Source organism: Oncorhynchus mykiss, chromosome 21 (genome assembly GCF_013265735.2).
Source record: "Oncorhynchus mykiss isolate Arlee chromosome 21, USDA_OmykA_1.1, whole genome shotgun sequence".
Classification (NCBI taxonomy): Eukaryota; Metazoa; Chordata; class Actinopteri; order Salmoniformes; family Salmonidae; genus Oncorhynchus; species Oncorhynchus mykiss.
This window is the reverse complement of record NC_048585.1, coordinates 22,621,801-22,646,767: the sequence shown is the minus strand read 5'-3', so window position 1 is coordinate 22,646,767 and position 24,967 is coordinate 22,621,801. Positions and strand designations below refer to the sequence as shown.

Genomic DNA, 24,967 nt, shown 5'->3' with positions numbered 1-24,967 from the left:
AATGTATAGTTACAATCTCCCTGGACTTTTTCCCCCTCTGCTTCAATCCTGGCCTTTTTCCATGGGAATCCCAGAGCCATATATGGTCGTTCTGAGCAGCAGTGGAGGCAGAGTTCTGTGTAGCCAGGTTACGGCTCCCAACAGGGCTCATCTAGTGGAGGAACCCAGCTGGCCGCCCCGCAGCGCTTTCCCCCCCAACCCTTCCCCTGGCCTCTGCAGTAGCTTTGTGCTTTTAAACCCCTCACATTCGCTCACTTGCGCCCTCTTTTTAATTTACACACACACACACAGGCGGTAAGAAGAAATTCCTTTTGTGGAAGTGGCTGCATGCCTCTGAGCCGGTGACATAGCCCAGTAGGTGTGGCCAGAGCGTCACTCCTTGAAGCCCTGAGCCCCGGAGTATTACTTATCTGGGAAGTTCTCCACTGCTATGCTAGACTGTGGCTTGGCTGCAGCTATGCTAGGTGGCTGCGGAAAGGAAGCAAAGTTGCGAGGGAGAGAAAGGGGCCCGTGTTGGTCTCCAGGAGAACCTTTGTCTCCATACTATTGCTTTATAAGGGAATAAATGGGTATTTTCCAAAAAGAAAACGAGCTCCACTGTGGATGCCCTATCTCCTGTTAATCCTTAATTTGCTGACTCAAAAAGCCAGCAGGCATATTTGGGTTGTACATGTGATATTTTAAAGCCAGGCCCATGGATGTTTTGCTTTTTCTGACAACTACTCAAATGTTCCTCTCTCTCGGCTCTGAATATTCAATTACCAGTTTTGTTTTCTCTAAAGGCCAGTGATGCTTATCTGAAACACATGAGCAGATGGTTGACAAAATGATAGAATGGTGATAGTTGTTACAGAAAAAATACAACCGTAATACTTTTTTTATGGTGTTGATATTGTGACCAATAATGCTGTCATTTAGATTTGATGAATTCATGTTTTCAAAGAGCTCCAAGTACTTGGTGGCTGTGCTGGTGCTTTGATCCCACTGGAGAGTGACTCAGGCCTCGCTCAGTCATTATGGGTTTAAACAGCTGCTCAGTGACCACACTGTTCTCCACTCATGGCACACAGTGTTTTTGTTTATGATTGTCATCTGTTCTGAGCTGGTTCCTGTGCTAAAACAAAAGTTTCTAAAACCAGCACTGGCTGTGCCATATTTGAACACCATTACCTAGGGCCCAGTTTCCTGATCAGGAGCCCACTATATAACCTACAGCTAGGGCCCAGATATGATCCTGGTAATGTTACATTTGCTTTATAGTCATTTAGCAGATGCTCTTGTCCATAGTGACTTAAAGTAGTGAGTGCATACATTTTTGTACTGGTGAACCCACAACCCTAGTGTTGCAAGTGCAATGCTCTACCAACTGAGCCACACTGGTACAAGTCACACTGTTGGAAATTACCCAGGGTCCTAGCCATGGCTACTAGTAGTTGGAATGACCTGCTGGAGGCCCGTCTGCTTGGTCCAATTTTTTTTTGCCTGATTTTTATCGGAAATAACTTAAAGCCGACGTTAAATACAATTTTGCCGGCCAATTGTCTGCGACGTAGTCCCACTGCAAACAAATCACTTTTAGACTGGTATTTCCATCAATGAATAGGCTATGTAAATATATTTTGACTGGTCATGCTTATCGTTCTGTAGGTTAATTTAGCATTATTTAGTGGAATTATCACATGCGTTCTGAATGTTTCCGTTCAGTGGAAAATCTGTCAGACCAGCAGCATATTTTGGGCTTTCAAGACAACTGGGAACTTAGGTCAAATCATGTCAGTGATCTTCAGGTGGGAAAGCCGGTGTGCTAGAAAGAGGCCTGAGTTTCCGAGTTGGATATCCGTTCAAAAATAATTTATAACCCCCCCCCCCCCCCCCTGTCTTGAATGCGCTGAAGTCGGAAGTCAGATTTCATATTTCCCAGTTCTTTTGAATGCTTCATCAGAACGTCACACACCACTTTGCAGTGAGCTGGTGGCCATATGCATGATGAAAACCCATAGTAAATTGTTTTAAAACTGAATGTTTTAATACATACGAGGCAACTTGCTTCAAAGTAACCTATTAGATCTCCTCTTTCTAAATCTAACGGATATTTTCATCTGTCACATGAATCCGCTCGCATGTGCAGTGACCTTTTGACAAGTGTACAAGTCTACTGAATTGTGTACATTGCTGCGCCTATAATGTAAAGAAATAAGTTAATCAATGTTTTGAATCTAAACGTTCAGATCTGTTGCATCAGACTCGTGGCTTTAACATTTAATTTATTTTATTTTTATGTAGTCTAGACCTACTGGTTGTGTGGATTTCTTGTTCCAGAGTAGGTTTGGAGTAGGCCATTTCTTTTAGTTGCCCATCGGAGGGCCCTGCCATAGGAAATGGGGGGGGGGGAGGGGTCCTCAAGTGTCTTCTCCTTGATGTGGAGTGCTGCTAAAGTTAGCATGAGCGCTCTGCACAATGACCCCCAACTGTATCAGTAGGATGTACAGTGCCTTTTAAAGTATGGAAAAAGCCCTCTCTCCTTTTCTGAACTGTACTATGGGTGGGAGATGGGGTTTGGAAGCTGTCACAGGTTCACTATGTTGTATGACAGGTTTTTATATTGTGTGATAGATTGTATAATAGATTGGAGAACCTGTATACACGGGCTTGGATACTTTGTGTACATGCATGATCTTTTTGGTTAAATACTCTTGGTTGACGCATAATGGCTATTCACATTTGAATCAGGTGGAAGTCTTTGATGTTCCCTTTGACTTGACTGTAAAAGTGTATCTAAAATGGATTGTGGTCATACAGCAAAGTCTTCTGACTAATGCAACATCTGGCTATATGGATGACACACACCATTAGCAAGAAGGTGTATTTATTTTTTTTTTGAGGGGAGGGGGGGGGTTTGTGGGTTCTTCCACAGAAATGGCTACAAGGATAGCCACCCTGAAGTTTGAGTTCTCTTAATGTAGGCTGTCACCATTCTATTTGTTGTATCCATTTAAGCTAACCTATTATGGTTAATGGTGACCTATGCTTTCAACCTGTCCATTAATATACTCTGCGTTTCTGGAGGTGAGCACTGGTACCTTGCTGAGAGGTCTAAGCAACAGAGAATGGTGTTTCTATCCTTTGACCATAACCAGTCATGAGAACAGCGGTGGGGTGACCAAAAACTTGGAACGTCCAAAAAGAGAAGGAACCCTTCTCTCCCCCTGTTCTCAAGATTAGCTTTTGATCTTGTACTTGCGAGGTCTGTTCTGTGCGCTGCCTCCGGGGGCTCTCTGAGCAACCCCAGTGTGCTTTAAATTAACTATTTTCTCTCTTTATTTATGTTTCTTACAAATGCCCGACAAGACTGAACTCTCGTCCTCTTTTGGGATTGGTTGCTATGGCAATGGCCCAGGCTCTCTTGGGGCGGGGAGGACGTCATTGGTGCGTTTTCTTGTTGTTCTCTGAGAACGGCTTTGCCCGTCTCCGCCAGCTAGCCAGGGCCCTTGAAATCTTCTATTATTTTAGCATTAGGCTGGCGCATATGGACACTTCTTTCTGCTCATAATGTTTCCATATTTATCCCTGTTGCTCGTGGTGGGTTGATTTAAGTTAATCTATAGATAGTGCCCTGTAATCAGCCCCATATGGGTGCCCTAAATTGAAGAGAATGTGTGAGGCGCAAAGGGCACTGCTTCATTGCCTTGCGGTTGGAGAAAGTCTCTACTGCTGGGGGACAGTCGCTCATTGTAGCCTGAGCTTGTGAACACAGTCAGCATGGAGGCTACTTCCAAGCGTCTCTTCCAGCAGGCGAGGTTGGTTCTGTCATGTGTATCTTACACATTCTACTGGTTGGTTCCCTCTTCACTTCCAACTCTTCTCCATTTTAAACCACGATTGACAAGGCTAGGACAGATGCCCGCTGATTTGATTTCCTGCTGTCAGCACATGGACGGCCAGCTAGCAGGACCATGATGTGGAGGCATTTGGCTGTGCTAACATTGTGGTTTACAGTGTGAACCCAGTGTTTTCTATGGGTCAGGTTTCACTGGGGTGCTTAGGCTCTGCTCTCAGACTGCAGGAGACACTCTACCTCCCACCCTCGGTGCTGTTTTGTGAAGTGTGCACTCATAGCCACAGTCACTTCCTGGCACATGCCGGCTGACGCTCCACTGAAGGGAATGGGTAATTGCAAGTGTACACACACACACACACACAATAAACATGCGCAGGTTTGATTTAGGAGTACTTTTCAGTGTTTGAAAAGAGCATCGGTTACAACAGTCCAGTGTTGTAGTGTTAGCATCTTATTTTCACTGGCGGGAACTTTAAACACAAGTGTTCTGTCACTTAGCAGCACTGAGATTGAGGTTTAACTAGCCTGCACTGAGGTAAATTCCCACAGTTTCTCTAATCACAAGCAGGCCTGGCAAGGGTTGATCCACTATTATAAATTATTCCAGTAGCTGCCTTAACTTTTTATTCAAATGTAGAGATCATAAGAACATTAGAGCTGTGTATCTTATAGGAATGCAAAAAATATTGCAACTGGTAAGGATGATTACATCTGGATTTACTTATTTAAACATAAACCGCCAGGAACACTTGCTAGTTGTTCAGTAACGCAGAAAGTGCATCATTACCTGACCCAGTGCTGGACGTCATGAGATGACAACTACTTTGCTATTCTCCATGGTTGAACCATTTTAATGGATAAACAGGCTGTTTTCAGAGGGAGAGGCATGTACAATTAAACCTGCAATATGTAACCTTTGTGCAAACTGACCAAATTCACAGAGATGTGGGTTATAGATCTGACATTCTCATTTGAATGCAAGTCTAAGACGCAGTAGATCTGTTCTTTGTGCTATTTCTATGCTTCAAACAGCTGGAAATACAATATTTTAGGGGGGGTTCTGAATCTATTTCGCAGTGGTTTAGATGGTACAATGATTCTCTACACTAGCTTGTTTTGTCACATTCTGAAATTAGGGGAACTAGTAGAACGTTAACAACCAGGAAATGGCAGTGATTTCTCCATAGTGCATCTTTAACTCTATTGACCAATGAAGTGGGGAATCCTGTCCTACTGTGAGTCATTGAGGCAGCCCTGGTTTCAGGGCTAGGGGTGATCCATCCCTTATAGTTAGCCTCACAATGTAAAACTATTTGACAAAACCAGTGCGTTCACGAGTTTTATTGACAAATGTAAATAAAAGTTGCCAAAGCAAATCTGAGAAATGGATTGAATATGAACGCCGTAAGTACAGAAATGGTTTGCTCAGTAGGAAATGAATGTCCAACTATGTGAGCTAAAGACACTGTCCTGGGATTTCCTATGGTCTATGTAGAAGAACCACTTACCTTCAATGACTCACGTGTAGCTTGTGAGCGTCATGGAGCAGAACATGTTACATGTGTGTGTTTGATATAGTTTGTAGCGCAAACCATTCAGACGCTACAGACTTAAAGACCTGGTCCCCAGGACCTTTCGGGATCGGCTCTTGTCTCATGAACATTGTTAATCCCACAGACTAATGGCTGGTGTCTTCGGATTCAGAATAAATAGATGAATCCTATGGTACAGCCCAGGAATATTTTTAAAGGTGTCTGAAGTCCAAAACGTGCCGGCCTTAGTGGGACTCACTGTTTTAAGAACATGCTGGAAGGGAAATGGAGAAGTAGCCACCGCTGATATACTCAGTTGCTGTCTTCATGTTATGTCCGTGTTTAATAATACTGAAGAGGGTTGTGCTATCGACAACATCGCTCTGTGTGGTTGAGGAACCCTGGACTTGAACTGCGAGTCATGATGGCTTTCGGTCAAACATTACGATGTTGCTACATTTGTGTGATTTCGAGACAGCATTGCCCACTCCTTCCTGCCCCCCCCCCTCTCTCCCTGTCTGCTGTGTAATGCAGACTGCTACATGTGACAAGGCCTGCTCTCTAGCTAGAACACTGGTCACACAGGCTTGCATGGTGACATGTATGTTTCCTATGGAGTGTCAGTACATGTCTGCAGTGTTTCCCCTTTATTCAATAAATTGTCTGTACCCCCCCACACACACTCTTGACATCACTGCTGAAAAGGCTAGTATTGTCTTTGTGAGTGCAGAACAGGCCTGTCGGTCAGCTGGGTGTGAGGTGGGCTTTACTCACAATGTCTCCTGTTATTACCTACATTAATAGTCAGATTAGCTCCCTCTCTCTCCCCATAGTGTGTTTAGCCATCAAATAGAGATGGCTTTGTCTGCCTTGTTTGGCTTTAACCACTGAAACGCTGCTGAAATCCCCCGCCAGTAAAAAGCTGGTTCAACCCATTCCAGGTATTGCTCCCGTTGCATTTCTCAGCAGCTCCTCTATTGGTCAAGGAATGCCCCCCACACACACTTTAAACAGTGGTAGTGTCCCTCCTGCGTCAGTGGGTGTCTCTCGCAGGCCACTGAGCGATGCCTGGCTGCCCCACTCAGTCTCTGAGCGGTGACAGTGGTGCAGACAGTTATGCCAGTTTCCCCACAGCTCTGCCAAAGGATGACACTCCATCTTTTTTTCTTTTCTGCCCTCGTCCTGTCCCCCTCATCCTGTTCCCCTGGCTGTCCTCCTCGTCCTGTCCCCCTGGCTGTCCCCCTGGCTGCCATGCTACTCATTCCTGTGATGTTGGCAGTAACTCTGGCACCTGTCGGCTACAAACAATTACAGCCATTAAGGGATTACATTGTTGGGCTCCTGCAGCCGGTGGGCTGGACCTCCTGTAGGGGAGCAGCAGGAACCGGCAGTGAGTTCTCCTTAAGGGGTATGGGAGCAGTCAGAGACACGACAGAGGGGGAAATGGTGAAGAGTTGTACACAAATCAACTGACCTAAATCGTTACTACCTTAAATGCCTATTATCAGTCACCTGCAAGTATGAGTCTTCAGACGGTACAGAAACCCGGTCTAGCTGTTTGTATACCATCTACATTTAGCTACATTATTTTGGTTTCAGCGTTTAGCAGACACTCTCTCTTATCAATAATGACTACAATGTGTGTGATTCTAAGGGAATTTAACAGAGGGGTGACTGAACTCTTGATAGATGGACATAACGTCATCTTGTCACTCAGCCAGAGTGTGGTTGTGAGCAGCTGCGTGGATTGCGCTCAGTGGCGCGCCGTCTGTCTCTGTCCGCCCTGCAGCGAAGTCAGACGAGCCTAGCCAGCCAGTGAGTGAAAGGTGGAAACGCACCTGGATACACTCTTCTAAGCAGCTGCCTGAACAGCTTCTATCCTATGGCCACGTCTTACACACACGTGGGAAATGTCCCCATGAGGGGGACTTGATGATTTCCGGTACCCATGAGGATAGTAATACACACACACACACACACCACGCAGACTCTTCTCCAGATCTGGCCATGTACAATGCTGTAAACCGACCAAATTTGGACAAGGATTCCAGCCAGATAGCTGTGTGACGCAAACGTGAGTCCGGTGTGTTTAAAAATATATATATATATATTTTTTCCCTCACTGCTTTTGCCGTCATAGCAGCCTGAGGAGAGAGTGTGAAACATTACAGGCAGATTTTAGGAAGGGGGAAGCTTCAAGGTCGGAAAGTTATCAAGGTTATGGAATGCAAAGCAGGGATTTCAACTCCAATTCCTGGGTCCGAAAAGGGATCCCAGAGTAACGTTTAGCAGTAGTACTCTCATTCAGTCGAAATGAGAGTAGGGGGGGCCTTTCAGTCGAAATGAGAGTAGGGTGGCCTTTCGGGTGATATCCACTTACTGAGATCTGAAACTGTTGCCATCAGAAGTGAAAGGTTTAACTAATTTTGTCCAGTTTTAATCCTGTCATTCCTGGGTACAATGTTTTGCCCAACCTGGGTTTGTTTCTTTGACAGTCGCCTTGTTATCTGGCTGGCTTTGAAGCGAGTGACATTTTAACCCCTAGGTCGTCACTGAGGTCGCTCAGTCTGAACTCCCTATAGCACTCCCACTCTCCTTTCTCTCTCTCTCTCTACTACAGATAGTTGGCCCTTGTCATCCCTTTTGCCTCTAGGCAGGGAACGCCCCAGCTAGTATATGCACACGGTTGCTGGCTCACTCCCACATGTCATTTATTGTGCTGTTATGGTTTGTCTTTGGATGCAACCTAAAATTAGCAGATTAGTCTTTACAGTCATTTTGTAGTGTTGTTGCTTAGGTCTAATGTTTTCCCTTCTCAGGTTTGTGCTCTTTGCCTCGATCAAGTCCTGGCATGTGTATTCAAAGGAAAAGAAAGCTCCTTTTGAATTTCTGACTTACCGGTTTCTTGTTCCTAGAATGCAACGGATTAGCCTATTCTTGGGGACTAAACACTATGGAGTCCAGGGTATAATGGCGAGTGTGTTTTGGGTAACTCAATGGACTTTTCTGTCTAACCACATTTGACTGGAGTGACGTATCGGTCATGCTGTCTAGAGCGGCACATAAATCCATAGGTACAGCCGATGAATGGGACAGCCCAAAAGAGGGAGTGAAAATTCAACGAACTTGCATATGAGCTGTCAGAGAACACCCAATTTCCCCCATTCCAACAGCAATAGTATGCACTGAGGTATTCCAAACACCTCGGCTATGTCCTGGCATTTTGGCCATGTTACCCCCCCGCCAACATTCCCCAATAATTTTCTGGAGAAATGAGGCTCCTCTTTTTTTAAATGGGACGTGAGCCAGCTCCTACTGACACCACTACCTGTCAGCGGGGTCAACCGGGTGTACACACACAGGTGCTGGTTCCTGACACTCTGAGGAAGGTATCACACACGAACATAAGCCTACCTGCATGTCTCTGAAAGCTCGTGATTTTTCTCCTTTCGGGGGTCGTCGCGCTGAAGTATCTTAGTGTTAAATGTTGGACTTTTCTAACGTACTTACTGTTTCTCTCTCCCGCCCTCCTTCAGGCATGCATAGATGACAACGTGGACATGGTGACGTTCCTGGTGGAACATGGGGCTGCCATCAACCAGCCCGACAATGAGGGCTGGATCCCCCTCCACGCCGCAGCCTCCTGTGGATACATGGACATAGCAGAGTAAGTACAGCTGCTGGGCCAGAGAGATGTCATGGCTGACGTGGTGAGGGTCCAGCTGGAGGCTGTTATGGACCTCTAGGGCAATGGCTGGTCTCTTGCCCCTCCCCACCCACACACACACACACACACACACTACTGCATTGGGATAACCCCATTATGTACCAGCCCTTTCACATTGCCTGATGACTCGTCCTGAATTAAATTCTGCTGCTCTGATCGCTACATACATGATAGTATACATTCATTGTGGATAAGAAACTTGGCCGCAGCGACGTATATGGCTAGCCAGGTAATTCACCTTGAGCAAACCCGTTTTTTACAATGGAGGCAATGACTCACTGGCACATCAAGAATCAATGGTCAGTTTTTATTTAGTGTTTATTTTGCATCGCCAAATGTTACAAGGCTATTCCCTGAGGCTTATGGCTGGTTGAACACGTAATAGTGTGAATGCCTTTACGTAAGGGGAACATCCATTACCCCATCCTGTATAGATCATTTTGGTCATCAATTAACCCTTTCTGTTCAATTATCTTAGACTGAAATGTAATGCTAATCAATTCATTCCTAATAGCTACTTTTTATGGAGGAGACCTGCCTAAATTTGTCAGGGGGTCACAGTTTTTTCAATGGTCTGTTTCTCCAAGGTGCATGATTACATGTTGATGGGAGCAACCGCCTATCAGATGGCCCCAACAACCTCGCACAAGTTCCTTGTGATGTAATCAATATAGAGAAATCGGGGGGGGGGTAACCACCGGCATCGGTCATTGCTCCAGTTGCTTCCAGTCTTTCCTTTCATTGTCCTTTTGAGGTAAGAAGGCCGTTTTAAAAGGGACAGAAACCGGGCCGGCAAGGAGGGAGATATTATCAGTAGACATTTTAAACAGGCTGAGAGCTGAAGGAGCTCACTTGCACTCATTGTGCTGTGACCTGTTTTACTTCTCTGTATTATATTACAGGAGCCTGGCATGAGCGTTATCACACCCTGTGCAGTCCTGCTGCCCAAGTTAGAGTAAAAGTATCCTACTATGCTACCAAGGTTATTAATTGACTGAAATTTAGCCTTTTATGGTGTTTCATCAGCTGCAATTGGTGGTTGTAATTCCAAGAGCTGCCTTGTAGATGTCCTTTAGACTTCCCTCTCACCCCTATGACAAATTAGTTATTAAAAATAAGTTAAAGCTGTCATGTTCAGTTAAATCATTTTCTTACAATGGGGAGTAACTTATTGTCCCTCTGCTGATCCCATAGAAGTTAAAGTAATGGACTGTCGTTTCATTTTGCTCATTTGAACTGTTCAATGTAATGTAAATAGTCCAGGTGGCCATTTGATTAATTGTTCAGCAGTCTTATGCCTTGGCGGTAGGGTAGAAGCTTTTAAGGAGCCTTTTGGACCTAGACTTGGTGCTCCGGTACCACTTGCCGTGTGGTAGCAGAGAGAACCGTCTATGACTTGGGTGACTGGAGTCTTTAACAATATTTTTGGGGCCTTCCTCTGACACCGCCTAGTGTACATGTCCTGGCTGGCAGGAAGCGTGGCCCCAGTGATGTACTGGGCCGTACGCTCTACCCTCTGTAGCGCCTTACGTTCCGATGCTGAGAGGTTGCCATACCCGGCAGTGATGCAACCGATCAGGATGATCTGCGGACCCATGCCAAACCTTTTCAGTCTCCTGATTGGGAAAAGGTATTGTTGTGCCCTCTTCACGACTGTTTTGGTGTGTTTGGACAATGATAGTTCGTTGGTGATGTGGATTAGAGGTCGACTGACTGATTTTTCAACGCTAATAGCGATTTATTGGAGGACCAAAAAAAGCCTTATTTATTTGTAATAATGACAATTACAACAATACTGCATGAACACTTATTTTAACTTAATATAATACACCAATAAAACATGTTCAATTTGGTTTAAATAATGCAAAAACTAAGTTTTGGAGAAGAAAGTAAAAGTGCAATGTGCTAACGTTTGAGTTCCTTGCTCAGAACATGAGAACATATGAAAGTTGGTGGTTCCTTTTCACATGAGACTTCAATATTCCAAGGTAAGGGGTTTTAGGTTGTAGTTAATATAGTATTTATAGGGCTATTTCTCTCTCTACCTTTTGTATTTCATTAACCTGACTATTGGATGTTCTTATAGGCACTTTAGTATTGCCAGTGTAACAGTATAGCTTCTGTCCCTCTCCTCGCCCCTACCTGGGCTCGAACCAGGAACACATTGACAACAGCCACCCTCGAAGCAGCGTTACCCATGCAGAGCAAGGGGAACAACCACACCAAGTCTCAGAGCGAGTGACGTTTGAAACGCTATTAGTGCGCACCCCGCTAACTAGCTAGCCATTTCACATCGGTTACACCAGCCATTAGGCTGATAGGCTTGAAGTCATAAACAGAGCTGTGCTTGCGAAGAGCTGCTGGCAAAATGCACAAGTGCTGTTTGAATGAATGCTTATGAGCCTGCTGCTACCTACCACCGCTCAGTCAGACTGCTCTATCAAATATCAAATAATAGACTTAATTATAACATAACACACAGAAATACGAGCCTTTGGTCATTAATATGGTCGAATCTGGAAACTATAATTTCGAAAACAAAACGTTTATTTCAGTGAAATACGGAACCGTCCTGTATTTTATCTAACATCAATAAAAACCGACAAGCTGACATCCCTAAGTCTAAATATTCTTGTTACATTGTACAACCTTCAATGTTATGTCATAATTACGCTCCACTTCAGCCCCGTCAATGTGAACCACTGTTATCCCGAATGAGAAAAATGACCACGCACCAATGGGTGTAACTTGATATCTAGATTTACACCTTCCTCCCTTAGGTGGTTAGGTCAGCGGAGGGATGCAGCATGAAGACCATTGGGTGGAGGAGTACAGCATTAAACTCAGGTGGTTAGGTCAGTGGAGGGATATGTGCCTAGCCTTCCCCAAGGTCTGGGATTTCTGCTACCAGTGGGTTGTGACCAGGGTTTCCATTAGTCGGTAATAGCTGGCTTTCGGACAATTTTAAAATGCAAGTAAATAAATTAATAAGCCGATGAATAAAATTGCGAAATAATGCTTTTTAGCCATCATTGATGGACATGAAGCCTAAAGACCGATGGAAAATCTGTCAGACAGTGCAAGATCTGCTGCTACAGCATCTCAAACAGCAAATGCATAGGCAACAGCGCGTCACACCACTTTGCAATGATCTGGAGTCAGTATGCATGTTAAGAACATATACTTAATTGTTTGAAACCTGACCATTTTACTTCAAAGTAGCCTAGCCAAACGCAGACCATATCTGTGGAGGTAATTATTTTATGAAATTTCTTTCATTGTCTAGTAGCCAAAGGAACAGTCTAGTCATATTAGCAACCCATGCTAGTTGTTGCATATTAACGCTCCCCTCTTTCTAAATGTTTAACTGATATTTTCATCTGTCACATTTAGTTGACTGGTCGATAGGCTGTTGGTCGACAGATTTTAGTCGAGCAGTAGCTAATAATAAATAAATAATGGTGTACAAGACACCTGTCTGATTTGCACCTGTCTGAGTTGACTGATCCATTGTGGAAGCCTTGGATTGCACAGTCCATCAGACTAAGATGTGCTACTGAAAATGTATATGGTTACAGCACGATACACACTGATGTTCTGTGGTGGTCGTTGCAGCAGGGAGGACGAGCCAGGCTCGGCACAATCAAATCGATTGCGGTCTGACTCCCTCTAGTCATTTGTCTTAATTATTTAATCAAGCTTAACACATCAGACAAGATCAGTGCATATAGTTGATTTTATTAAAACACTAGGGGAAAAGTACACTTAACATTTCGACCTATCAATTGGTCAAAAGAACAGAACTCTCGGACAGAATTTTTTTTTTTTTGGTTTGTCAGATAGCCCTATTCACTTTAAACAGCTAGCATGTGCGGTGCGCTTTTGACAATGGTGTTTTCACGATAATTGTATTACGGAACAAACATTTGCTTATAGCCCAATGCGTTGTCAGTGTTGCTGTGCTTTATAATGTGAGGAAATAAGTTTATCAACATTTTTAAGCGAAACGTTCTGTTGCAGCTCTTTGCTTTTTAACGTCATTTAAATAAGAAAAATGTAGCCTAGACCTTTTGGTTGTATGAAGGTGTGAGCTATCATCCCAGTCGGTTTGAAATAAGCTATTTCTTTCTCGACAAGCTGACCAGTAGAATGTATTTTTTTCTACTATGGGGGATAGTAGGCTTGTCAAAGGTTAGTGATTTTGCTGTTCGTCACTCGTCTTGTTGGCTGAGAAAGTAAATGTGGATTTTTATTTGAAGTGCGAATCAGAATTCGGTAAGAAAGACCACACATTGTTGGTCCTCGTCTTGTATGTTCTGTTAATATTAATTACCATAATCTACGTGGGATTTCTGTCATTTTGAGCACCGTCCGCTAAATTTAAACTCTGCCGGTCAAATGTCCAGCACCACATTTTCCTAACTGAATCCCCGGTTATGACGTATAGGTTTTCATAATATATTCACTTGACTGTTTCCCTGCAGGTGAAGGGAACACATTATCGACCGTAATGGTCATTGGTAAATGCATCCATTTTCCAATCGTCATAAATGTGTCTTGCTAGAATTAGTGCCATTTTTTGTTTTAAGTTTTCATAGACCTAAAGCAGTAGCTTTATATAGGCCTAATACACTGGAATACATAGAATGAGATGGACATGATTTCCTAGGCATTTTGATTGAACCTGTATTCACCTGGGTTAATTTAATTTACTACTACTGAATGTTACTAATACTACTTTGGACTACTACTTACCTGTCCTAAGTAAGTGTGTGTGTTTGTGCAGGTATCTGATTGGCCAGGGAGCCAGTGTGGGGGTGGTGAACAGTGAGGGGGAGACACCACTGGACATCGCTGAGGAGGAGGCCATGGAGGAGCTCCTGAAGAATGAGATCAACCGACAAGGTACAGACGGACCGCAGCACTGACTCACTGTCTGCCCCACACTGACCTGCTAGTCAACAACAACTTTCACTTCTGCTTTCAGTTGAACCATTGCCAGTCAAACATTGTCCACCAAGCATATCATTAATGGGGCTTTTCACATCTGTAATTGGAAGGGAAGTGCCTAAAACGACAATGGGAATGTTTTTCATTATGTTTTCAAAATAGATTACTTTTTAATGACATGAGTGCTGCTACTTCGCTAGCATCATTGTGTTTGCTATAGACTAGGCAGTTATGCACAGCCTCTCCAAATAGACAGTTAAGGGAGGAGAGTTGGTGTGTGTGTGTGAAATGGATCGTGGCACATGCATCTAGGCCGCTGTGGCCTCCGTTCATATCAGGCAGGTCTTGGCAGGCCTCCAGTGGCGTGCACTCAGCTTGGTTCAATAGCACTGCAGCCTATACGGCCAACAAGCTCACTGGTCTGGTCTAACTCCCCCTTCACTACTTCACCCAATACCATGCTTACGTACATGATATCCAGGTATAACATGCGTGTACTGTGTCAAAGTATTTATGAAATAAAGTGAGACCCAGTCCCAGCAGCTGCGACGCTTTGCCTCGGAGAAGTTACATAATGGAGATTAATGCCATCCACTTAAACTCTGGGTTTCTCTTTGTGATGATTCTAAACTGGATGAAAGGGTTTTTCTATTTTTGACCCTGTGTGTTCTTGATTTGATGACGTGTACCCGTCCCCTCCGGTGGGAGGCCTTGTTCAGACAGGCTAATGGCCCCGGGGATGAACCACTCCTCTGCTCATGATGCCGCTACGTTGTCGGCAGATTGTGGCGCTCTCCTCTTTTCATCCCGTCTCTTTACTTCGTCACCTAGTAGCCATTCCAAATGCAGCTCTCTTCAAATCCACTAAGTGTGGCTGGACACCTTTGCACTGTTTACATTGTTAGCCATGCTAGCCACCAGCCATAATTAGAAGTTAGGTAGCAGCTTAGCTTGTCAGACAGCCCCCTCTGTTATTTGCACCCTTGTCTGCTTAGGTTGCTCCTCCCCTGAGGTGTAGACGAGTAGGACTAGGGCTGGGCGATATGCCAAAATATCACATCACTGTCATTTTTTTATGCTGATGTTGCTTTTGAATTAAAGTTCTACTTTTGCTTTATGGGTAGTGTGTGACCCTACAGTGGCAACACATACATTCTAAGTGATTTCAATGGGTCTTTCGCCATTCTGTTTTATACTGTTCTTCAACCCAAAAAAGAAATCCTACACTTTCACCAATTTCTGCATTTCCTGCTCTCATTTGAGAATTTCCCCACTGCCACATAAACTAGGCCTTATTTTTGTAAACAAATGTTGCAACTGCGATTTGACTTCGGTAAACTGTTGGAATCATGGAAATATAATAATTATTTTAATTCTATAGTTAGAATATAAATAATAGTGGGCATTTTGAAGTGTGTTTGATATGACAATGAGGAGTTGACAGGGTAGGAAACAATGCAGACTTAATTTACGAACACACCCTTAAAGTTAATTCGAGTGCCAGAGTGCTCAGCGCGCTCTGGGTGTTCGTAAATTCAGAGCGTTTCGCTCTGAGCATTTTGAGCGCACACTGGATACTCTGGCTGAGGAGTATGGTTGATCTGAGCGTTCTGACATCACAATGGCAGTCAAGTGCCTAAGCTAACTGGCTAAAGTTAGCTTGCTAGCTAATTCCAGACATGAATGAGAACACCTCAGTCAACCTTTTTACTTGCCCTAGTAGAGCTGGTTAAGCTGTTTTCATGTTACCCAGAGTGTTGGTGACTAACAATTTAATTACGCTTTTGTCCGATGTTTACTGACGCCGGACATGTTCGTAAGTTCATCAGTTATTCTGAACTTTGGCACATCGTAAATTCACTCTGGCTATCTACTCCGAACGCGCCCTATGTGTCTCATGGTCAAGCAACAACAAAGTGCTCCTTGAGTGACAGTGGGCTGGGCTAAGTCTGTGTGAAAAGTGGCACGGAGAGAGATGAGGGGGATGACTAAAGTAGCGTATAAACTATAAAAATGGACGTTACACACAGCATATCACATTTTAACAAACCAAACATTCAAATACCCTTATAGTAGGTAAAGTACAAACCCAAACCGGTTCATTCTGCAATAATGGCATGTAGTAAAATATGCTATACAGCCCCGCCTTAAGTAGAACCAGACTAGACCCAGTAACATGATCCAGGTCTGGGTATGAGGTGAAGGCAGCAGTGGAGGGACCTGGAGCAGGGCTTGGCTGAGGTGGTCAGAGCCCTATCCTTTTAGCACTCCAGTCCTAAGGGCTGAATGTGCAGAATTCATTCAGCAGTTATGACCTCTCCTGTTGTTTGTTAGCATGCTACGCTACTTAAGAGTATTATATAACGGAGGCGGCGGCTTATCCCACAGGAGCCCCGCACATCTCACGGCCGACTGCAGCTTTCAGCCTTCGTTTTCTGGGCTTGATGGATACGCAGTCTACGGCTTTGAAGCGGTGCGTCAGTAGGCCAGTTCCCAAGATCCCTTACTGTCAGACACATAAACCCCTGCCTGCAGCATCACAATGTTGCACACCACTGCATTTTGGAGGTTGACCGATTTAATCGGAATGGCCGATTTTTTTAATTAGGGACGATTTCAAGTTTTCATAACAATCAGAATTTTTGGACACCGATTTGGCCTATTTATTTATTTATTTATTTATTTATTTATTATTTTATAAAATGTATTTTATTTTAAAAATGGGTATATATGAGTAGTTAAGAACGCATTCTTATTTTCAATGACTGCCTAGGAACGGTGGGTTAACTGCCTTGTTCAGGGGCAGAACGACAGATTTGTCAGCTCAGGGATTCAATCTTGCAACCTTACAGTTAACTAGTCCAACGCTCTAACCACCTCCCTCTCATTGCACTCACGAGGAGCCTGCATGTTACGTGAATGCAGCCAAGGTAAGTTGCTAGCTAGCATTAAACTTATCTTATAAAATCAATCAATCATAATCGCTAGTTAACTTCACATGATTAATATTACTAGTTTATCTAGCGTGTCCTGCGTTGCATATAATCGATGCGGTGCGTATCGTTGCGCCAATGTGCACCTAACCATAAACATCTTAAAATCAATACACAGAAGTATATATTTTTAAACCTGCATATTTAGCTAAAAGAAACCCAGGTTAGCAGCCAATATTAACCAGGCGAAATTGTGTCATTTCTCTTGTGTTCATTGCACGCAGAGTCAGTGTATATGCAACAGTTTGGGCTGCCTAATTTGCCAGAATGTTACGTAATTATGACATAACATTGAAGGTTGTGCAATGTAACAGCAATATTTAGACTTATGGGTGCCACCCGTTAGATAAAATATGGAACGGTTCCGTATTTGACTGAAAGAATAAACATCTTGTTTTCGAGAGTTTCCGGATTCAACCATATTAATGACCTAAGGCTTGTATTTCTGTGTTATCATGTTATAACTAAGTCTATGATTTGATAGAGCAGCCTGACTGAGCGGTGGTTGGCACCAGCAGGCTCGTAAGCATTTATTCAAACAGCACTTTTGTGCGTTTGCCAGCAGCTGTTTATGACTTCAAGCCTATCAACTCCCGAGATTAGGCTGGTGTAACCGATGTGAAATGGCTAGCTAGTTAGCTGGGTGCACGCTAATAGCGTTTCAAACGTCACTCGCTCTGAGACTTGGTGTGGTTGTTCCCCTTGCTCTGCATGGGTAACGCTGCTTCGAGGGTGGCTGTTGTCAATGTGTTCCTGGTTCGAGCCCAGGTAGGAGCGAGGAGAGGGATGGAAGAGATACTGTTACACTGGCAATACTAAAGTGCCTATAAGAACATCCAATAGTCAGGTTAATGAAATACAAATGGTATAGAGAGAAATAGTCCTATACTTCCAATAATAACTACAACTTAAAACTTCTTACCTGGGAATATTGAAGACTCATGTTAAAAGGAACCACCAGCTTTCATATGTTCTGAGCAAGGAACTTAAACGTTAGCTTTCTTACATGGCACATATTGCACTTTTACTTTCTTCTCCAACACTTTGTTTTTGCATTATTTAAACCAAATTGAACATGTTTAATTATTTACTTGAGGCTGAATTGATTTTTATTGATGTATTATATTAAGTTAAAATAAGTGTACATTCAGTATTGTTGTAATAGTCATTATTACAAATAAAAACAAATCGGCCGATTTAATCGGTATTGGCTTTTTTTTTTGGTCCTCCAATAATCGGCATCGGCGTTGAAAAATCATAATCGGTCGACCTCTACTGCATTTACCATCAGTCATATGACAGACATCTGACCACTGGGCCTTTTTAATATGCAAAGTGTTTCTCCCTCCTGGCTGTATCTGATCAGTGATGCCACAATTTTTTGGGTCGATGGGCAGTTACACTGGCAATTTAGTTTGCAGCGGAGTTGCAGCATGAGTGTAATGCTCAGGCTGTTAGATGTAACATCATGTAGGGAATGAATTCATGCGCATTGTTCTTGACCTTACCACAATAATGGCTAGAGCAGCTCTCCGTTCTCCGTGTTCAGTAAGGTACAGTTATGTAACAGTGTTGTGCAGCTCCCTCTGTATGCTTAATGTGATTTTTCTCTTCCTGTCTCATGGTCTCCTCTCTAAAGAGAGACCTTAATCATGGTGTTTAACTCGTTAGGAGCCACCACCATTCCCGCGCAGCTGGCTCCACCTTCAGATCCCCTCTGCCTCACAGACATTAGGTGACTAGGCCCCCACCCACTACCTCTATAACTGCCCATAAGGGCTGTCTCTGATCAATGTCTTGGGGTAATTTAGTTTTGGCTAGTCAGCAGGTTTTCCCTTCACTGAATTTAGTCCTGTGTTATCTCATCCTCAGAGGTCCAGGCGAATTTCCTCAGAGGATTCTCATGTTTGCGCCAGGTCAGATTCTTTGGGATATTTTCCATTTTGGCTTTACCAGACCATATGTAGGCCTAGCTTTGAGAGAGGGGGAGGGAGGGAGAGTGATTCAGTCCTCATCCAGTCAGTTTTCTGGTCTACTGGCTTTTCTCTATTTATTTTCTCAGCGTCCCGGTAGAAGGTGCAATTTTCTCTTGAAAAAGCAGCTTTGAATGTGTCCAGTTCCTCCACCAGGCTGCTGTTTTGTAGTCCTACTTAGGATCTATTAGTCTCCCTGCCTTTTTCTAGAACCAGTACAGGCTACTCCTTAAATTCCCTGCTCTCTAGTAAGCGATGGGCCCTATTGTAACAGATGCAATAAACATTCATACAGGCCAATTACTGCAGGGATATTAATTTTGATAATGCCTTGACTAATAGTTCCCCTGCCTTGCTGGTGCATTTGTAAAACATGCATCTGTGAGGTTGTGGACATCTCACCTTTTGTACCACAGTCCACCCGTTCCACAGACTGAATGCGCAGCAGCCCAGCAGAATAAAGGACTAATTGAGATCCATTATGACAGCAGGGCATTGTGTATTACACTAATGGCATCACATGGACTGGACTAAAGGGCAAAGCATTGCAGAACACTGAAGCCATGGTGCCATCTTCCCCCAAGACCAGCCTGAACCCATTGATTCACTTCTGTATTGGAAAAATCTGTTTCATTGGACCATTCATTTATGCAGCGAGTCAGGGATTTGACTCGTGGAGCCACACCCATCCCCCTTTCAAATGGGTCTTGTTTATTCCATGCAGCCAGACATCCTAGTGACCCAAGGTGTCGTTGATGAAAGGGATGGGAAACTCAATGCAAAGGCTTATAGTTTAGCTAGAAGTATTTTTGTCATAACCATTAACTCTTACTGCACAATATGAAAGTAAAACCAAACTAGATGGACTGTGCAGCAGGATTGGTTCTTGGGTAGCCAGGAGTCAGTTTCAGACCATTTTCCGAGTCGTCTTAATTTCTTCCCACGATTGAAGCGCAGCATGCAGACAAGCGGCGTTCTGTCAGTGAATTTGTGCAGGAATTTTTGCCACGGTCCCCTAGCTGACAGATCTACGTCCCTTGTTCTCCTTCGCTGGCGCCAAGCCAGAACCTCTGGCTGGAGTAAACTGCTCCCTGTTCATCCAGCCTAACACACTGTCAGACAGTTGGAATCTTCTTTTGTCCTTTTTAATTAGTCACACTTCAACTCGGTAATCTCATCAACAATGACAGGTAGTGTTAACAAGGCACTGAACCAGCGCTGATTTAACTAATGTCGATCTGTTTTTGAATAAAATCAACTATTCCTGGACCTTATGTTCGATCTTAGTCAATTTTTTATTTTTTAATGCTGCTTTACTTTCTCATGAATGGACAAATAAAGTAATTTCATGAATGGATAGAAAAAGAAAGTCCAGCCGTTTTCCTAGGAGCTGAGGGATGATTGTGCATCATACGAGAAACTCAAAACCTATAGGATCAGCTGAAGTGTTGGCTTCCACCCCAGAGCACTTAGTGCTCAACTACATAAACAATGAGCATATCAACTCACAGCTGAGTAGTCAGACACGCCTTCACCAGTTGCTCCAAATTTCAGCCGTCTCGGGTTCCAGTCGAGTGTCGGCAAGACAGTACACGCCTGTTCCTGCAACAGCCTGTATCCTGTATAATGCCGGCCCATACCTTAGACATACTGACCCACATGGAAAACTTACTGTGTTTGCTATCAGTCCCAGAGCAGTGATAACATGGACAAAATATTGAAATAAGCAATTTGTCAGAGGTCAGAGGCCTCTAGTCTATGGAAAAGAGTGCTAGCTTTGCTCCCACTCACTTTGCACAACCACAAGTGGATTATTTGCTTAAACTACATGCCTACATGGCTTGGATTTTGACACCTCGCCATACAAAGTATGTCAAATGTCCATAGCTCGCTTACAACACTGTGTAAACCATAGGGACATTTAGCCTGTTGTGTAATATTCCAGGTCAGATTTCTGCTGTGTAAAGGGTATCAGACTCATTGACTTTTCATCCATTGTTGGTTTCAAATGAAACTCTGGACTGTAGTTCCCCATTTGAGTGTGAGCCTTCAACTCATTCACTTATGGCCATGTGTGGCAAGCATGTGTATGTGATGTGGCCATTTTCAGCTAATTTCAGGGTTCCATTTTTGTCTTTGAATCACTTCTGTAATATTGATGTTAGTTCCCTGGGGTTGAATGGCAGACAGGCAGCATTTATTTCCTAACAGTTTCTGCCTTCTACTGCTCTTTTGTAGCCTAGATAATCTCCAGTGTTTATAGGGACATGCCTCTTTTTAAGTAGCAGTTAATCCACTGAGGCCAGACTAACAGTGGTCACCGTTACACTTCGCCCTCACCAGGCGTGGACATCGAGGCGGCCAGGAAGGAGGAGGAGCGGATCATGCTGAGGGACGCCCGGCAGTGGCTCAACAGCGGAACCATCAACGACGTCCGACACGCCAAGTCCGGGGGGACCGCACTCCACGTGGCCGCCGCCAAGGGATACGCTGAGGTTTTAAAGTAAGTCCAGACTCCTTACCTCGCCTTTACCTCTAACAAGCCCGTAGCCCATCGTTGGATTCCTTTATATTATAGACTTATCACCTTTTATTAATGCTGATTTAAAAGAGATTTCCACTTACATGTTGTCGTTAGATATTTGTTAAGTGGATTCTACTTATAGCCATGTCCCTTGTGGGATTTTACTTCATTACTGTGTCAGTGGTTATCAAGAGCCAATCTCTGGCCTGTCAGTACAGACAGACTGCCTAAGGGAGGGACTGCAGCACCCTGTCCATCTGCTCCTGGGAATGCAGCCAACGAAGTCTCCCACACACTCCACTGCCATAGTTGGCTAACACTAACATCTACCATGTTGAGGACCAGATACTCAAGGTCAACATTTTTCCTGTCCTGCAAGATGTTTATTGACTGAAATAGGGTTCTTAAACCTTTTGCACGAATGTATTTGCACTTATGCAAATAGTTGATGGAATACTTTTTGGTTTATTTGTGTCTTTGGGTTCTGTTTTTGCCGAACTAATACGAAATGCAGCCATAATGCTGGCACAGTAACAAAAGCCTGGACACTGGCAACGACTGATAAGATTAGGTTGCAGCACCAAATCCAAAAGAACAAGATTAGCTAAATCTCATAATCACTATTTTTGTCCCCCTCCCCCTGCGCCCCCCAGGCTTTTAATCCAAGCAGGGTATGATGTAAATATTAAAGACTTTGACGGCTGGACCCCGCTCCATGCTGCTTCACATTGGGGCAAAGAGGAGGCCTGCAAGATACTGGTGGAGAACCTGTGTGACATGGACCTTATCAATAAAGTGGTGGGTAGTACTTCTACGGAGTCTCTATCCTCTATCCATACCCTCTAAGGTTCAGTTGAATATGGAGCATGTTCTGTACTGCGCATATGTGCTCTTCTCATAACACTAGTTCTGAGAATTGTGTGCTTCCTCCTCAGGGTCAGACTGCTTTTGATGTTGCAGATGAAGATGTCCTTGGCTACTTAGAGGAATTACAGAAAAAGCAGAATCTGGTAAGCCAGTGTGTGGCTAATGCTTACAAGCGCTTTCATTTGAGCCTGGATGAACTGCATAACCCGCGTTTAAAGCTTTCAAAAGTGAAACTGAGAGTCACTGGTATATGCCTTGCAGGTGTTATTGTAGCAGAGGCCCTTGATCAAATCAGACTTTGTCTACAAATATATATATATATTTTAAATTTATAGCGTTAGGGTGCTTACTGCCTTCAATCATTTAATGTTTTTCTCCCGTTGCAGCTCAATAGTGAAAAGAAGGATGTTAAAAAGTCTCCCTTGATAGAAACGACGACCACTGGGGACAACAATCAAAATCTGAAATCCATTAAGAGGTAAATGTCCTGGTTGGGGGGGGAAATGGGGTGACATTAGGTAGTCACTCAGTGAAATACAGTCATGTAATGGATTGTCTTTTATGAATTAACCCCAGGGTAGGTCGCCCACCGCCTCTTTTACACTGCTGCTCCACTCTGTTATCTATGCATAGTCATGTTAATAATTCTACCTACTTGTACATATTACCTCGACTAACCGGTGCCCACTGCACAGAGACTCTGTGCCGGTACCCCCGCTATATAGAGTTAAGTTCATGTTTTAAGTATTCAGTACATTGAAAGGATCTCTAAGTAATTGAGGCACCCTGATAATATGCAGGTTTATGGGTGTTGCTCTGAAATGGTGCACATATCTTTGTAGTTTAATAATGAATCCATGCAGACTGAAAGTACCAAATATTGTGTGTTCCAGCAAAGAGACCCTCCTCTTGGAGCCCGAGAAGCCCGCCCCGCGCATCGAGACCCTGGAACCGGAGAAGGTGGACGAGGAAGAGGAGGGCAAGAAGGACCAGGAGTCCAGCTGCTCCAGCGAGGAGGAAGAGGAGGAAGACTCGGAGTCAGAGACTGAAGCCGGTACGTTCAACCTACTGTAATGGTACAATGGCAGGCAGGGTGTTTCTAAACCTTGACCTGATTTCTGAAGAAGACCTTAGACCCCGTCTACATTAGTTGAACTGATTTGTAAATGTTGTAGTGTGTCGTAGACGTACTCTTTTGAACCGTGTCTGTACATACTTGTTGCAATGACATCATAAACACTTGTCTGTGACATCACCTTTGGTCGTGCATCTTTATGAAAAAGCATAAACACACAAATGACAGTCTGCATTACATCAACAAAATATGGTCAAAAAAGCATACCTGCTCTATTTGTAACACCAACAAACCCATCCATTTTTTTTATTATTTTAGTACTAAAAAGCTATGTCTAAAAGCACAGCTAATCAGACCATATCTTACAAACAACAGTTGCAATGACGGTCTGCAGACGACAGTCTTCCTGAGTATCGTTTTCATAGAAACGCTTGATGCATTTTAATGGTCTACAGGCATGTGGTTAGATGAAGTATAAACCAGTTTTTTTTATGCATCAGTAACTCATACTAGCCCCTCTCTTCCTCCCCTCCAGACAAGAGCAAGACGCCTGTCCCTGTGAGCAACAGTAACGGCACTGCTGTGGTGCCAACGCCGACCAGCGTTACGGTGTCCACCTCCCCAACCAGCCCCACTAACCAGGTGACTCTCACCTCGCCTGTCAAGAAGGTACGGCCTGGTGGATAGGTCCACTGAAGTCCTCCACTAGTCATCGTCAGCCTCTTCTGCAGAGAGTTTATCACGCCTTTACCGCTCCCTCTACTGAATAACTCTTTCTGGAGTCACATGACTGACCAAGTGGTTCCGTGTCCCAGAAGTTTGTTATAGAACCTAAAAGGAAGGTTTAACCGCTGATGCTTTCAGATGTAACCTGTAAACTGGGATATATAGCTACGCCTGAGCTCAGTTTACGTGAGGCCCTGAAATGGTATACAGATCAATATAATTCCATGTCTGTTTAGTTAAAGCTTTAACACAAACCCACGCTTCACGCTTGGCTCAAGTTACACAGGGTTTACATAAAGGGGGTTACCTGGTATTTGTTGCTGGTCACATGAAGAGTACAACACTTGGGTAGGTGTTGTTGCCTCCTGCGGTACACTGTGAACCGTAACAAATGTCAGAGGCCCAGGGGGCGTGAGAGTTACGATTAGTTGAAGAACAGGAGCTCTGGTCTACAAGTGTAGACTTTACCGTGACACGCGTAGACTTTACCGTGACACGTGTAGACTTTACTGGGGGGGGGGGGGATTTTTATGAATTGTTCAGCACTCAAATGGCTTGGGGGTAGAAGCTGTTGAGGAGCCTTTTGGTCCTAGACTTTGCCTTCCTGTACCGCTTGTTGTGCGGTAGCAGAGACAACAGTTTATAACTTTGGTGACTGGAGTCTCTGGCACCGCTTATTATATAGGTCCTGGATGCCAGGAAGCTTATCCCCAGTGATGTACAGGGCTGTTTTCACGACCCTCTGTTACGCCTTATGGTCAG

The 24,967-nt window shown here is 44.0% G+C and overlaps 1 protein-coding gene across 14 annotated transcripts in view; it reads left to right on the top strand.

Annotated features, from left to right (window-relative positions):
- Positions 1 to 24,967, top strand: part of LOC110500010 (protein phosphatase 1 regulatory subunit 12A) — a 62,645-nt gene that overhangs the window by 11,125 nt on the left and 26,553 nt on the right. For 13 of the 14 annotated variants that reach the window (XM_036957308.1, XM_036957305.1, XM_036957304.1 and 10 more), the window contains exons 2-9: positions 8,907 to 9,037; positions 13,884 to 14,002; positions 21,357 to 21,516; positions 22,191 to 22,335; positions 22,473 to 22,547; positions 22,791 to 22,882; positions 23,298 to 23,458; positions 24,015 to 24,148. In XM_036957308.1, coding sequence (XP_036813203.1) covers positions 8,907 to 9,037; positions 13,884 to 14,002; positions 21,357 to 21,516; positions 22,191 to 22,335; positions 22,473 to 22,547; positions 22,791 to 22,882; positions 23,298 to 23,458; positions 24,015 to 24,148 — 1,017 coding nt within the window. The remainder of the gene's footprint in view (positions 1 to 8,906; positions 9,038 to 13,883; positions 14,003 to 21,356; positions 21,517 to 22,190; positions 22,336 to 22,472; positions 22,548 to 22,790; positions 22,883 to 23,297; positions 23,459 to 24,014; positions 24,149 to 24,967) is intronic. The other variant, XM_021577119.2, reaches the window with a different exon arrangement.